This window comes from Musa acuminata, chromosome BXJ3-10 (assembly GCF_036884655.1).
Source record: "Musa acuminata AAA Group cultivar baxijiao chromosome BXJ3-10, Cavendish_Baxijiao_AAA, whole genome shotgun sequence".
Classification (NCBI taxonomy): domain Eukaryota; kingdom Viridiplantae; phylum Streptophyta; class Magnoliopsida; order Zingiberales; family Musaceae; genus Musa; species Musa acuminata.
Window position 1 is genome coordinate 25,414,153 of NC_088358.1, and position 15,185 is coordinate 25,429,337.

General features: G+C 41.2%; 3 protein-coding genes across 3 annotated transcripts; 2 read left to right on the forward strand and 1 right to left on the reverse strand.

The window, feature by feature from the left end:
• Window positions 1-3,149: 3,149 nt before the first annotated feature.
• LOC104000920 (zinc finger protein ZAT18-like) lies at window positions 3,150-3,716 on the reverse strand. Its single transcript, XM_009423074.3, has one exon. It carries the CDS (start codon window positions 3,714-3,716, stop codon window positions 3,150-3,152), a length of 567 nt encoding a protein of 188 aa, XP_009421349.3.
• A 3,484-nt stretch (window positions 3,717-7,200) lies between these two features.
• On the forward strand, window positions 7,201-7,816 carry LOC135650639 (zinc finger protein ZAT12-like). Its single transcript, XM_065170132.1, has one exon. It carries the CDS (start codon window positions 7,305-7,307, stop codon window positions 7,761-7,763), a length of 459 nt encoding a protein of 152 aa, XP_065026204.1. The 5' UTR covers window positions 7,201-7,304; the 3' UTR covers window positions 7,764-7,816.
• A 2,244-nt stretch (window positions 7,817-10,060) lies between these two features.
• LOC135651326 (soluble inorganic pyrophosphatase 4-like) lies at window positions 10,061-14,420 on the forward strand. The gene is made up of 9 exons (XM_065171335.1): window positions 10,061-10,212; window positions 11,650-11,791; window positions 11,887-11,915; window positions 12,224-12,289; window positions 12,365-12,472; window positions 12,697-12,762; window positions 12,873-12,993; window positions 13,547-13,628; window positions 14,159-14,420. The coding sequence occupies exons 2-9, from the start codon at window positions 11,659-11,661 to the stop codon at window positions 14,199-14,201; spliced, it is 648 nt and encodes a 215-aa protein (XP_065027407.1). The 5' UTR covers window positions 10,061-10,212; window positions 11,650-11,658; the 3' UTR covers window positions 14,202-14,420.
• Window positions 14,421-15,185: the final 765 nt, after the last annotated feature.

A 15,185-nucleotide genomic window follows, 5' to 3' on the forward strand; every position in this document is an offset into this window, starting at 1 on the left:
TAACATCATCCCCTCCTCTTGATTCAACTCATGCCTCTCTTCCTCCTCGCGTGGATGTGGCCATTTTTAAAAGCAATATCTTGGAGCACTACTGCGTGCATACCAGGTCAAGGAATCAAGCCGAGTGCTGAGGGCTGCGGTGTTGACACTGACCCATTACCCACACACACGGACACGGTGGTACGGGCTGCACCGAGCCTTCTGGATGTCCAAAAGCGGAACGGAGAAGCCATAGAAAAGCATGCAGTGTGGCTCAGATCCCAAAGCGGATCCTTTTTACGTTTTGAGTGCGGAGTAGCTCGAGGCCGAGGCATCGTGACGTGGATGCCACCATCCCGTCTTTTTTCCCCCCAACTTGGCCCTTCGTCTCTCGTCTTCCTCCGCCTGCATCCTTTTGGCCGCCTTCAAACCTGCCATTATTCTACTCCCACCAATGCATCACAAATCTCTATCTTCTTCCGTGATGTGTTGGGAGGGTGTGTAGCAGTTGGCACCGGATGTGGTCGGTGACGAGATATTATTTGTTATCATTTTTGGTTAGCAGCTGCTTTGTCTTGTTTCCGGGAGTAGTCGACTGCTTGTTCGATGTATTGCCTCGCTGCATACGAGATGGAGGGAGGCATGTGGACAAGTGAAGGAAAGAGACGTGGTATTTGTATTTGGTGGAGGGTCTTCTTCTGACCCCTTTCTGTCCCCTTAAGTCCGAACCCTCCTGCTTTGCTAGCTCCGAAAGGTGCGGCTTTAGGGATGGTGGAGAAGAGGCGTAACGAGTGCAGGAAAGATCAATGCAGTGGCAATTACAAGTTGCGATTCCGTGGTGCCTCCAAGTGTTGTTCCTTGTGATCGTGTGCACTTTTGCTTGTAACCATAATCCATAGGTACTAACTAAGGAACAGCAGCATTCTTACAGGAAAGTGATAGGTGTGGTGTCCTTCTTCGTCGATAAGACTCGTCGAGCACATACATGCCCATGGGCTCGAGCTGGTCGAGGGATTTGACTAGAAGCACACATAGTGGCATGGCCTGCAGCCTTTTGTTCTTCCACAATTTCTATGGACCCGAAAACCATGATGATTTCACGTCCGATTAGCTTAGTCCGGTCATATGCATCCTCTCTTAGGCTTAGGCTTAGCTTGAATGTTCAAAATCTCGTCTTGACAATTTGTACATCCATTGTCCTTTCATCATAATCCATCTCCCTAATGTCGTATGGCTTACGATCTCCCATTGTTACTATTGATTGCACTTCCATCTATAGACTCAATCAAGACAACTTAATTAGGCCTCCCAGAGGCAAAATTGCACAAGGATTAATGACCGTTTCTTACTCGGCCTACAGCCCACGACCCATAAAAACCCATCCCTTAGCCGCCATAGCCCGTAGCACATCATAAAGCTATTCTAACTTCATTTTTGTTTTTTCTTTTAATTGTTAGATTTTAATTATTGGACACTCTCGGTGAATCTCTGCTACGCATTGATAACCTTGAAGTCGATCGTCGAAGGTAGTATTAGGGGATGATTTGACTTAGTTGGAGGAGGAAAATCGATCTACACCAAGACATCAAGAGGTTGTTGAGGATTTGGGTAGGCAATGAAGTGGTCGTCGTTATCGAGATGCATTACACTGCTATCATCTAGTCGAGGGCTATCACCTGGGCGATAACATGGGTGAAAGAACCTAGGAGCACGATCCTCCTACCTTTGCCCATCTCGATCTTTAGGAGGGTCGCACGAGATAATCGGATGATACGTTAATCCCCGATAACGAGATCCATCCCCCCCTTTTAGGGTCATCTATCGTAAGTAACCTATCACCCTGATTTCGGGAAGGCTCGCATGTTCGGTTGTAGAAAGCATTAATCCCATACAACATGACCCAATTCTCATTTTTTTCTCTTTTTGGATGTCTGACACAAGGGACAATCCCCTGCTTATCTTAAACAAACTCTACCCCTAACAAATAACACTTTTGCAATCGACCTTCCTTGACCTAACACCACCCGCAGAGAGGTGTGTCCACCTGTCGTCAACCTCGCTTCATTGATCGCTCATGTATAAAAGTTAGGCCTCAAATCCTAAAAAGGGATAGCATTTCTACTATTTTTCACCTCATAACTAATTTTATCATCGAAGAGATTAGATCGAGAACATCCCTCGACACTGACTGCTTGTACAAGAACCTCGACGAGGCTAAGGTGCACCTCACGATGATGCCAAATCCACCTCTAGCAAACAAGCAAAGTCTTGGGATGAGCTTGCACATTCGGAATCAAATTAAATCGTGCCGACTCTATGGTCAAATGCATGGCGGCAATAACATCTATGTTGAATTATTTCAATTAGGCTCTTTCTTAGCTAACGATGAACTATATAAATTATCATTTAATTATGTGCCAAAAACCAACTTTGTCCTTAAAAGCAATGGACATGAGAATGTCCTGAAAAAGGGCAAGGCTTGCTTGAAGAAATGGATAAAGATCAATCAGTGGAACTTCCGTCTTTTATTTTCTTGTTAGGCTGACTAATGTATGATTGATCAAAAATATCCTCATTTTGTCCTCCCCCAGTCCTTTTCATGTGGTTTCTAATTTTCTACCAGATTAAAAGAAATTTATGTTACTGACAAGAAATAATCCTTAGCATACCATTGCCAATGCTAAAAAGTCTTGCTCCCCATAGACCAAAGGATAATTAGCACTTACTCTCTTCTGATCATAAATGTTTTTTTGAGGAAAAATAGCTTCAAAGTCAAGGGGAGAAAAAAAACCCTACAAAGAAGAAAGGCTCAAGAAATATCCCTCATGAATTTATTTTTATATCAAACTAATTAAGGAGAAATAAAATAAAACCAAAGAAAATTTGTCTGAAAAGTAAAGAAATGCTAAGTCGAAACATGAATAAAGAAAAAGAATAAAAGGGAAATAATTGAAGGGAAAACTAAGAGGATCTCTCCCACTGCAAACCAGTCAACCTATATGAACCCTAAGAAACCAACAAATTTAGAGCCAAATTAAAATCCAACACCATATGTAATGTAATGAAGAAATCAAAGCAAGAAAAAGAAATGAATGAGGCGATGAGGATATGAACAATGCATCTCCTGAAAGGAATTCATCCAAAATAGATATATAGTCATCAAATCATCATCATGCACTATGCGATGAATAACTGGAGGAATCTCGCGTTGCAGATCCTTCTGCCGTGTATCGGAATCCAAGGCTTTGGAGCTGCAATTCGTTCTCCAGCGGCGGCAAGTTCAAGTCCAGCCACCGAAGCTCCCTCGCACCACCTTCCCTCGCGGCATGCGCGTCCGGCGCCGCCGTCTTATGCCGCCGCATGTGGCCGCCGAGAGCCTGGCCCATCGGAAACACCAAGCCGCACACGGGGCAGGAGTGAAGCTTCGGCCTCATCTTCTGCACCGGGTTGCACCCGTCTCCACGCCCCCTCGGCCTTGTGTGGCTCGTCCGGTGGCCTCCGAGCGCCTGGAACGTCGGAAACCGGCGGCTGCAGGTCTTGCACTTGAACTGGCGGACCCCGCCGGCGCCACTGGGCCTGCTCGTGCCGCCGACCTCGCCCCGCTGCTTCTCTTCGCATGAGAGCAGCAGTAGCAGACTATCCATCTCCGTGCTCCCCGTCTCCTGCTCTATTCCTCCTCCGGCAGGGACGGAAGCTTCGCGAGGAAGAGTCGCCGAGGAAGTATCTGCTTCTTGCATGGAGTTTGGGACACGGGATGAGGAACAAGTGCATGGAGGTGCATGTTTTATAGAGGCATGACATGAGGAGCTGTTGGTGTCACGTTCGCGGACTAAGACGGGGAATTTGGGGAAGCAATCACGCAAACACGACTTGCAGTACACGACCGCGTTGTCCTCACATCAGCAACAGTGGCTGCTGGTGCTCAGTTTGCGTGTTGTTGTCGGCCGCCCTTCTCAGGCAAGCTTTGGTCATCGGGAATACCGATACAGCATTACATGAGAAACTCAATGATGTGATTAGATTCCCCGAGTTCCTCCGAGTGGCCTACTTAAGGTGTGTCTCGCACGCAATCAGTGCCTTTATTATTGTCGAGGACAGTTTCGTTGCAAGCCCGCCTTTCTCTGCTTCAATCAGTGCAAAGCCTAGCATTAAGGCACCACAAAAACGTTATGTGGTGTCAAGCTAATGAAATACCTCAGGTTGACTTGACTCTGCCCTTTTGGGCTTATGACCGCAGGGAGTCCTTGCTTTCTCTTCTCTCTCTCGGTTCTACGTAAAAGAAGGTTCTCACAGCGTCAAATGGGTCAAGAAGTCAACTAGGACTAGCGAGATATGAGCTGTGATTTGCTTGGCCCGAGAGGAAACACACGGTTTACTGCTGATTGCCAGGAAATTGGGACAGTTGGTGCCAAAGATTTGTTGTCACTTGAACGCCTCTCACTACGCGTGGAGTGGACCTGGGAGTTGACCTGTGCTGTCACATTGACGTGTGGGCGGCGTTACGTGGACAATCCTCGGAGAAGCGACGGTGAAGATATCTTGGAGATATCCGAGCGATGAATCAGCAGCAGCTGGTAATGGATTTTGATGGGTGTTGATTTGACGATGGTCTCCCTGATGGCGATCGCTAAGTGGGGAGGCACGCATTTGGATGCATATGTCGACCTCCAATTGGAACAGCGTACGCTTCACTGTCTCCCTCCCTCCATTTGGCATCGTTGAGCAAGCCTTTCCTCCAAAGCTAAAATGCCATGTCCTATTACACATTACTTTCCTTGAATCTACCGATTTTGTCGAACCACACCATTTATTATTTGACATCATCAATTGTTTCTAAGTTAAATAAATCTTTATTGGTATTTATTTATTTTTTATGTTTTATAAGTTGTCACGTAGCGACATCGATCGTATTTTTAATCTATCAAGAATAGAAAAAAAAGAGGGGAAGAACCCAACACTATCAAGTACATAAAAGAAGATAGGTTAAGAAGACGAATCTGAAAACTTAACTTCTCCAAATAAGTTAAGATATAATTTATTATTCTTATTATTTTATTTATTATTATTATTATTTCTTCTTCTTATACTTGGGTTCTATAAATAGGAGTCAACGAGAGATCATGTAATTGACTTCATTTCCACATACTATGTGTGAGTGGTGCAAAGATTCCATCATCCACAGAATAGACATGTGGAGGTGCAAAAGATGCATTTTGAGAGTTTTCTTCTTTAGTGAGAATGAGTCTGATAACTATCCAATTATTTTTCTTATTATCTTCTTTTATCTCTTTCCGTCCTCAATTATCATTAATAAAAATAAAAATTCTATGTGTTCATCCAATATTTGGTGTTGAGAACTTTTGGTTCGAACAAAAAAAATTGTATCATTGCTGTTAATTCATATTTCAATTTATATAAATTCAGGATGAATTCCTCATGAACAAACAAACAAACAAACTAAAAAAGAGACTGCGGATTGCACCTTTAATCTCTTTTCTCGGATGACGAATTCTAACCTATGTTTCCAATTCTTCATGCATGATGAATAGCTTGGTATCGTAATATATATTCACTTCTTTTTACCATGTATTTATTATCTTACATGGCAAGTGGAACCTTTGTTACTCCATTGCTGGATGATATTGGTGATGGGTGAAGACCAGTGGCACATTGTCTTTCTTTTCCCCCACTAAGGTTCACACCAATCTTCATGTACAATATTGCTAGAGCAAAGGAATTGGATACGTGGAGCATTGTGTTTTGGGCGAAAGGCAGTCTCCACTTACCAAAAATATGACCATGACTCCACCAATTTTACTAGATGCTTTGAGGAAGCTTTCTTCAAATATTGATATGGTATAGATAGATAGAGAGAGAGAGAGAGAATCACATTTGTAATGCATGATTAAATAAAATCACATATTAGCAATATAAGCCCTCAAGAAGTATTGAATTAATCCAATACTTAATTTCTATTAGCTTGCAAACAGTGCTTGTGGTACTGATTCGATTTCAACGAAGTACTCCAGCGGTCGTCACCGGTGGTTGCCTCCCGACGGGCGCTCAGTTTCCTCAGAAGCTTCTTCCGGTCGTTGCTGCTTTCCAAGTTGTACATCCTCAGGGTCAGTTCATGCTGCTCCCGTTCTCATGTATTTTGCTGACTCAGGGGTTCTTCTAGATAAGCTTTGGCCTGTTGGAAGTCAACAAGTGACAACATTCCGGTGTCATATGCTCTCAGGACTTTGAAGCATTACTCCATTCTTCTACCTCGGTGATGCCTTCTGGTGTCTATGGTTTCAGATGTTTTGGCCAATGGCAGGTGTTCCCTTCCTCGGAAATCTAAGTCAAACCCACCTATGCTCTCTCTTCGTACCTTCCATGCCATTAATCACATGCGACGACAATAGCTGTATAGTTATTGTTTAAGCAGCGGAGCTTCGCTGACTGCCACTTCAGTGGCAGGCGGTAACGTCGGCGATGACGCATCACGAGCAAAGCCATCACAGCACGGAAATGGATGATCTAAAATAATTATTCTTTCGGTTTCTGGATCAACCAATTGGTCATTTTCAATCAACTCTACCAGCTTATTCGGATCTGCGAATCTTTATGTTCAGATATATACACTGCGGCAGTGAATTCATGTGATGGTGTGGACGTGAAAGAAATGGCTATGGTAGAGCACAATAAGCTGATTGAGTAGCCTGGAACACATGGAAAGATGCGTCACTTGTGGTTGGAGATGGGGAAGAGAAGAGCGGAGGAAGGTGGTGAGTTTTGGAGCTCCGTAGTGGTTAGGTTGAAGACTTGGAAGAAGAATCGGAAGGCTGGTGTCGGGTATACTACATTGACACATCACCTGTACCGGATTTGCTCAGCTACCACGCCATGGATTCAACACACGTTTCCTGCGCAGCTCAGCAAATCCGTGCTTCTATCTCGTTGGGTTCTCTCGTTTCCGTGAGTCGCAAATCCAGTGCAGTAAAACCTCATATATCTATCTAACACACTTTTGCTGACTCTTCCTCTCTCCCTTTTCAAACTGCATCAGATCGAGACCACTTCACATTTCTAGAAGATAGGACGACCAAGTCACCTCTCTCGTCGTCGTGTTTGCTTCCATCACCACGATCTCATCCTTACCTCTCACCTACGGAACATTGTAGCCGAATTGACTTCCTCCCACAATTTATTGCCATCACGAAAACGAACACTTGTTTGCCGCTACAAAAAGTCACGACTGGCGAGTCCTGAGAGCCTAAAAAGCCATTTCCTGCCTCCCATCCGCCAGTGTGCTCGGAGCTCTTACCGACGTTTCGTCCAGCATGAAGAGAACTAGGGTCGCAGGGGGAGGAGAAGTGGGGAGCGTCCACACCATGGCTCATGCACTGATGCAGCTGTCCCATGGCAGCGCCGACGACGCCGACGTGTCGTCGGTGTCGCCACCGGCACGTGTTTTCGAGTGCAAGACGTGCAACCGGCAGTTCCCGTCGTTCCAGGCGCTCGGCGGCCACCGGGCGAGCCACAAGAAGCTGAAGCTCGCCGCGGACGGCGTCGGCGACGGCGAGGGGGCGAAGCCGAGGGTGCATGAGTGCTCCATTTGCGGGCTCGAGTTCGCCATTGGCCAGGCCTTGGGAGGTCACATGCGGCGGCACCGGGCGACCACCGCGGCCTGCGGGCAGGGGCTGCCGGAGACGAAGAGTACTGAGGGGAAGAGGGTGCTTAAGATCTTTGGATTTGAGCTTGTATATACAAACCCAGTGGCGGTGGATTGCTTGTATTGATCGATCTATATTGACCTCCTCATATACCTAATGTAATACTTTTCATTTTCTTACATGTTTTCTTTTTCCATTTGTTCATTGTGTACTTATTGCATGAAAATACTAAGAATTATACCGATAAATTATGTGATTATACATATTTGATGGCAATAATTTGTCGTACGAGAATATCTCGATGTAAAAAAGACTAATCTAGATATTAAAATAAAAGATGTATATGGCTCGAGACTCCTTATCTATGTTAACGTAAAAACAAAATAAAAAATCATACGAGTATTTAAAGTGTTTTTTCTCTGTTTCTCATTCTTAATTTTAAGATAGATATGGTATTTATAAAATAAATACATTATAATTCACAAAAAGATCTTTTTTCATACTTGAATTCTCGACTTTAAAGATACTTATCGATCCTAACATAATTTAAGTGTTAAATTTAAAACAAAAAATAAATAGAAAATAGGAAATTATAATTCAACTGTGGAAAGGTACTCCTCTTCCTGCTTTTGTCCTGTTTTACTTTTGACATTTTCTTCTGCCCCTTTGGAGAAGCTAATGGTGCAATTTCCAGACCTCATTGTGTAACAGCTATTATGAGATTGACAGATGCATCCTTTTTTCCTTGACAAAAGTTTCAAGTGACTTTGTTGGTTTGATTTTGTTGTATTCACTCTAATAGTTCATTAGCTTCAACCATACAGCCCCTTTCTCTGTCTCATCTTTGGTGAGCATTTTATATCTGAATTAGGAAAATGTTACATCTTTGCATGAAATTTGCTGTTACTACAAAAATAGGTAAGTTTCATAAAATTATGCAAAAAAAAAATCTTTTATCATATTTTTTTTGAAAAAATAAGAAACAACTATACTTGTCCTTTCAAAAGGGTTCCTATTTTATTGGGAGTGTAGGTGGCTTATAATGTTGGGGAAGTATAGTGCACAACATAATCATTCTAGAATCCTACAATTAAACAGACTTGTGGACATTTATGCTGACTTTAGGCTGATGCTGACAATGCAAGCAACATACATGAAGTTTGTTAAAAATTAAACAAAGAAAATAGAAAGATAAAAATTGTAGAAGAAAATATGAAATATATAAGATGTAATTGCTTAGCTCATCTTGATAGTGAGCTCTTTATAGCTATTTATACACACACAGTAGGAAGGTTATACATGTTTGGAGGATTTTTCTCAACTGCTTAGTGATTTCCTCAATTGTAAGTCCACAAATCCTACGTACAAATTTGTTTTAGCTATGTGATATGTAGAGTTCAGTTTATCCTAAAATGATAAAACAATCTATTATGATTTGCCACATTAGTATTAGTAGAAAATATTCTTTGAATAAAAATAACTCAGTGAATATTTCTTAATTACAAGCTATAGGGACTTGTAATTAATTCATGTGTCTTGTAGTTTTGATTGATTCATGGTTGTTGACTTGTAGCAACATTGACGCTTCAAAGCTTGACTAAGCTTTGTAACCCTTATCATTCTTTTCAGTATACATCATCACCACCCCTCTTTCTTTAATGGCTCACAGCAAATCGCCGGACTACCATTGCCATGCACACCTCCCTTTGTTAATGTAGGCTAGTAGGAACTAACTGCACACGTCCGATAATGATCCTTTACCTTAAATAATTTTTTTTTATATGTGATTGCACGATGAAAATTCGAGTCACATAAAATTAGTGTATTTGAATTAATGATCCCCAAAACATGGCTTATATATATATATATATCCAACATTAAATAAAGATTATAAAATAAATATTCTTTCATGAAATCCCAATATATATTGCACATATGAACACACCGTCACGTGCCCGATGCATGCGATCTCCGTTCTCTCCGGTTGCGGTGCTCCTTGCGGCCTCCGCAGGCCGGGAATGGTGGGCCTCCCAATAACTCGTGCGGGTCCAGATGGGACCCGCCGGTTGAAGACAGTCACATGGGCTGCCGCGGCGAACCCACCCCTTCGTCCACGGGGAACAGAATACGGTTCCTTCTCCTGCTTAAAGGGACGCGTCCCTCCCACGCGATCCGCTAATCACGGTGATCGGGGCAATATGAACCATCGGATGTCACGCACAAGCCCAAAGGTGGACGCGTCACGGTGGTTAATCGTGTGCCGTGACGTGCCGGGTAATTGCACCATAGCACACCGACGAACGGTAGAGGCGCGTCGAGATCTCGGTGGGTCCCGGAAGCACTGTCCGAGGTGCGGTGGCATCGCCAAAGGTGCCGATTCCGATACCGTGGGATCTGTTTTAGACGTCCTATTTAGTGGGGCACAGCGGGAAGGCAGACACCATCTCCCGTTCTCTCTTCTTCCGGTCCTCTGTACCGATTCATATTTACTACGATTCTTCTCGTTTTCTCTTCCTGTCTCCGGTTCCGAGAGCGGCTCCAACTCCTCTGTCTGCGTTGCGATCTACCGATTCCGGTAAACCTCTGTTCGGAACACGTCGGATCTCTCTTTCTGCGTTTTGCTTACTGTTCGAACTCCAATTACATGTAACCTTGTTGTTGGGATCGGATCATTTGAGTCTCTTTGGGATTCTTTGTTTTAAGTTAAATGATGCTTCTTGCGCCGGATCGGAGCCACAGTTATGGGCCTCGATCGAGGATTGTATGCTTCCGTCTCTGTCTGTTTAGTTCTGAGCCGAATCGGATCTTGTTCTGCTATATATCAAGGATTTTACCTGCGCTAGTTGCTTGTGAATCCAGATATAGAAGTTTCAACTTTCATGTACTTATTTTGCTGGATCTTGTATTGGAGTTCAAGAAATATGTCTGATCTTGCTTCCACCATTTTCTTTCAAATGTCTCTCCTGATTAGGGTTCCAGATACACTAGTTCTATCTTCCTCGTAGTAGATCTGCAGGGATGACTCTGGTTTTCTAGAATATAACCGAACTTTCTTTTTCATCTAGACTATAGTATTATTATATATTGCTTTGTTGCAGAAAAGAGTTGGTGCATCAAATGCAGAAGTCACCATAAGTCCAAGTCAGTTGTGCTGTGTTTGTCCCGCATTTGTCCCACATATGCACAAAGTAAAGTTGGATGAAGTTTGGCTGTTTTATTTCTTCGGATCTCGTGACTGGCTTTAAGATCCTAGAGTTGTGATAGCGTTGCTGTTTCCTGATCTAATACTGTCCTTGAAGGTCATCGATCTGCCCAATCTGTTCTGTTAGAGCCCTATCTACCAAATCATATCAATGAAAATAAACCTAATAATTTTCGTTAATTTTTTTATGCTGACAACAATGGCATTTTGCATAGGCTTCGAAGATTTTGAAACCCCATCGTGTGTTCTGAACATATCATATATCTGCCCTTTGCATATGGATGAGTGATGCCTGCAGGCTACTCATGCCTTTGGGCCTAATTTAATGCGGATGGGGGCAATGACAGTCACAATAATAGTGATAGTTATTTTATTTTCTTTGTAATAATAATTCTCATTGATGGCTTTTAATGTTCGTAATGCCACAATCACTGTCCCATTTTTCAATAATGTGCACGATGTGCAGCCTGAATACAAATCCTCGGACATGAACAGTTAGGCAAAAGAAGTGCAGATTACGTGCTGATTAATTAGCTTGTTGATTGACAACTATTATATTCTATATTTGTTGACTGTGTATGATACATTATGGATGTAGTTTAAAAATGAGCCATGGTTAATCTAGGGCAGCAGAAGTCTCAAAGAACGTTTCTGTTTGGAAGTTTTTGTCCGAATACTTTTTCTGTTTTTTTCTTTTTTTGCATTTTACTCATGACCAGCAACTTCTATATTCTTCAATGTTCCAACAAGTATACATTTAAGATAAGATGATGAATTGTTTACAATGAAAATTCATTGTATGTTTATCAGATTCTCATTATGGCTCCACCTCCTGAAGTACCAACCAAGGCTTCTGGCCTGCAAATTTCTCATCCACCACTCAATGAGAGAATACTTTCATCCATGTCTAGAAGGTCTGTTGCAGCACATCCTTGGCATGATCTTGAAATAGGTACTCAATCTCATAAAAAATTTTTCATGTGGTCATCTATTCATCTCTTTCTATGTTAATTCCTTTCTTTATTGGACTTTGGATTTTGCTTGCAGGCCCTGGTGCGCCTACAATATTCAACTGTGTGAGTACACTATACCTTTCAATATTGAGTTGTCCTATCACAGGGTTTGATGCTAATAAAAGGTCTTCAATGTGGTGCTAGAACATAAAATTTGGCAACTTTGCTTGTTTTGGCATGAAAGTAATTGTGTGTAACCTAGCTAAAATATTCAACTGATTGTGTCTTTAACAATTAATATCTTAATTCAATAATTCATTTTATAGGATCTTTCGGACTTACATTTATGTGGATGAAAAGGATACTATATATTTGTACTTGAAACAGGATGCCGTACCTAATATTATAAACAAAAAGTTTAATTCCTGCAGGTGGTGGAAATAGGAAAGGGAAGCAAAGTGAAATATGAACTTGACAAGAAAACTGGGTTGATAAAGGTATGCATGGTACTTTACCCTGTTGCTTCCTTTCTGCTTTCTGTTGTAAACTTCATATTTGTTTTCTGTACACAGGTAGACCGAGTGCTTTACTCATCTGTGGTGTATCCTCATAACTATGGTTTCATCCCACGCACTCTTTGTGAAGATAATGATCCTTTGGATGTATTGGTTATCATGCAGGTTTGTAACACTTAGCTCTCATGGTCGTAATACTCATTTACATTTGTGTATAAATGGAAATAGTTTCCCAACAAATGCCATCACATAAGTCTATCAGAAATTTTTCATAATTTTTAAGTCTAAAATTTAAGTTATTTCCCTTGTATTTTTTCCTTTAACATTTGTAGTTGTTAGTTACTTAATGGAATCTATTAGAATAGTAATTGCTGATGCTGAATCAACAGGAACCAGTACTCCCAGGATGCTTTCTTCGAGCTAAAGCCATTGGTCTAATGCCTATGATCGATCAGGTCTTGTTTATGCATTACTATGTTGGACCATTTGATTTCATAATTCAAGGCATTTGATTGCTTGACATTGATATAAAAGGTGCTGATGCAATTCATCATATCATAAACAGGGGGAGAAAGATGACAAGATAATTGCCGTCTGTGCTGATGATCCTGAATACAAGCATTACAATGATATCAAAGAGCTCCCACCTCATCGTTTAGCTGAGATCAGGCGTTTCTTTGAAGACTGTATCCTTGTATATTTGTGAACATTTTTAAAAGGTTATCCACAAAACAAAGTAATATGGTCAATTAAATTTCCAGACTTAGGTCCGCCCTACAATCTACATCTATAGATGCTTGTCATGTATAATTCATTGATCACTCTCATTTTTAAGAAAAGGATAGACTAGTGTGTAAGACTCTGGCCAATGTAGACTATAGATAAAATTAATATTTGATTTCTTACATTTACCATAGTGTTTTCATGACTCGAACCTAGATCATTAGTAGGTAGGTATTTTGTGCTACAATTTACTTGTATTTTTTACTTATGCTTCTAGAGAACATGCTTGTAAGATATATTTTCACCCACTCATTGTCTTATGTGCTCTCATCTCCTTCGGTTTTGGTGTATCTTATGCAAAGCAGGAGACAGGTATTGATCTTATAGAGAAACTACTGATGGTTTAGCTCATGAAAAGTGCAACTTTGTCCTCTATATCTGAAACTCTTCCCAGAAGTATAAATCCAGAAGTATTAAACTCATCAAATTTGATTCTCCTTGACCATAGAAAATCAGATAAGAAAAATGAAAACAAGGACGTTGCCGTAAATGACTTCCTGCCTGCATCTTCAGCTTACAAAGCAATACAGCATTCCATGTAAGTATTATCATGTTTGTCATTTCTTTGTATCTTTGGCTTGCTACCTACATATCCTCAATTATATTACAGGACTGGTATATCTTTACAATAAAATACTTACCTAAAACTTGATGTTGCTTTTTTCAAAATACATAAGAAATTAATCCATTTAGTTAAGAGTCATTCCTGCCTAATGCTCGGGGAGACATGTGACCGGGGATCAAAATTCGGACCATTTTCACAATATGATCCCTAAGCACAACTGTTTATGACAAAGCATATAACATTGCCCTACATGTGATAACAACTTCAAATTGGACCGCAGTATTATCTTTTTTCTTGTTATGCCCTAATTAAATTTGCGGAATGTTATTCTTGGTCTTTAGGTTTTAGAACATTCAGACCGAACAACTTGGACGGTCTTCATTTCTGATTGCATTCCTGTACTTGGGATGTAAATCATATTCTTTTATTATAAAAGAGATTTGTAGTATTTGCTATTTTTCACATAATCTATATCCCCTTTTGATATTTGAACTTACTTTCAGGGACCTTTATGCTACTTACATTGTTGAAAGCTTGAGGAGGTAGGAGGCATTTGGAGGGGTGATTATATATATATATATATATATATATATATATATATATAGGAGGACCATTCAAACAGTTCTTTGTTGATGCTTGTTACATGACACTTTGCCAATGAGGGTATATCAAAGTGGACACTGTTACAACGAAAGTGCTAGTTGTTTAATGTAATTGCAAGCCTGGTTACTTTATTAATCGCATAGGAAGTTGCTTGCTTATTCATGTGATTGTATAGACTAGACTGGAAGTTGCTTGTTCATGTGATTGTAAACACTCGGTGTCTATTTTTCTCCTATTATCAAAAGCCAAACAGTGTACTGCATCTCTGGTGATCTTTGCAAAATATGATAACCTGTATGTTTTGGAAAATGCTGGACTGGTTACCTCCATTATTTGAGTCATAGGAAGATCGACTAGTTACATTACTTTTGACATTAATGCTAAAATATATTATAAATCCTTGTTAATGCTCTTGACATCATTCGGGATTGTTAAACCGAGCGGGCAAATTCTACTGTATGAGATGTGTCTTATGCATATCTGCCATCCCAAAGCCATAGTGGTTTCTGTATGAGATGTCTTGTGAAATCGCAGAGTGCGAGTAAAGATGTTAGAGCTAGTCTCTTTGTTTGGTTGTCAGCCACATTTAATTTTGACCCGAATTGGACGTGAACGCTTCGGAGCTGGATTAGGCTTCGTAGTTATTTTAATTGTTCTAGTCAACATTGTTATAATTATTTTAGTTGCTAGAACAACAAAACACACTTCATCCTTTCAACTTACTTAATGAGCGCGATTGCACCTTTACATTACGGCGGCAACGTGGAGCCATCGCGTCTAACGGACGCGGGAACGCGAAGGTTCGAACTTAGCGGAGTTACAATAAAGCGCCAGAGCCCCTATTTAAGGGGAGGAAGCGGGAAGCCAAAATCCATCTCGTCTTTTTCTCTCTTCTGCCGGCCCGACTCCATTTCTAGGGCTTGGTTC

Excerpts from the sequence above, each read along its gene's own strand:
- LOC104000920 (XM_009423074.3), bottom strand. The coding sequence starts at position 3,716 with ATGCAAGAAGCAGATACTTCCTCGGCGACTCTTCCTCGCGAAGCTTCC.
- LOC135650639 (XM_065170132.1), top strand. The coding sequence starts at position 7,305 with ATGAAGAGAACTAGGGTCGCAGGGGGAGGAGAAGTGGGGAGCGTCCAC.
- LOC135651326 (XM_065171335.1), top strand. The coding sequence starts at position 11,659 with ATGGCTCCACCTCCTGAAGTACCAACCAAGGCTTCTGGCCTGCAAATT. Across the intron at positions 12,473-12,696 it reads ATGTATTGGTTATCATGCAG|GAACCAGTACTCCCAGGATG; the intron begins GTTTGTAACACT and ends CTGAATCAACAG. Across the intron at positions 12,763-12,872 it reads TAATGCCTATGATCGATCAG|GGGGAGAAAGATGACAAGAT; the intron begins GTCTTGTTTATG and ends TATCATAAACAG.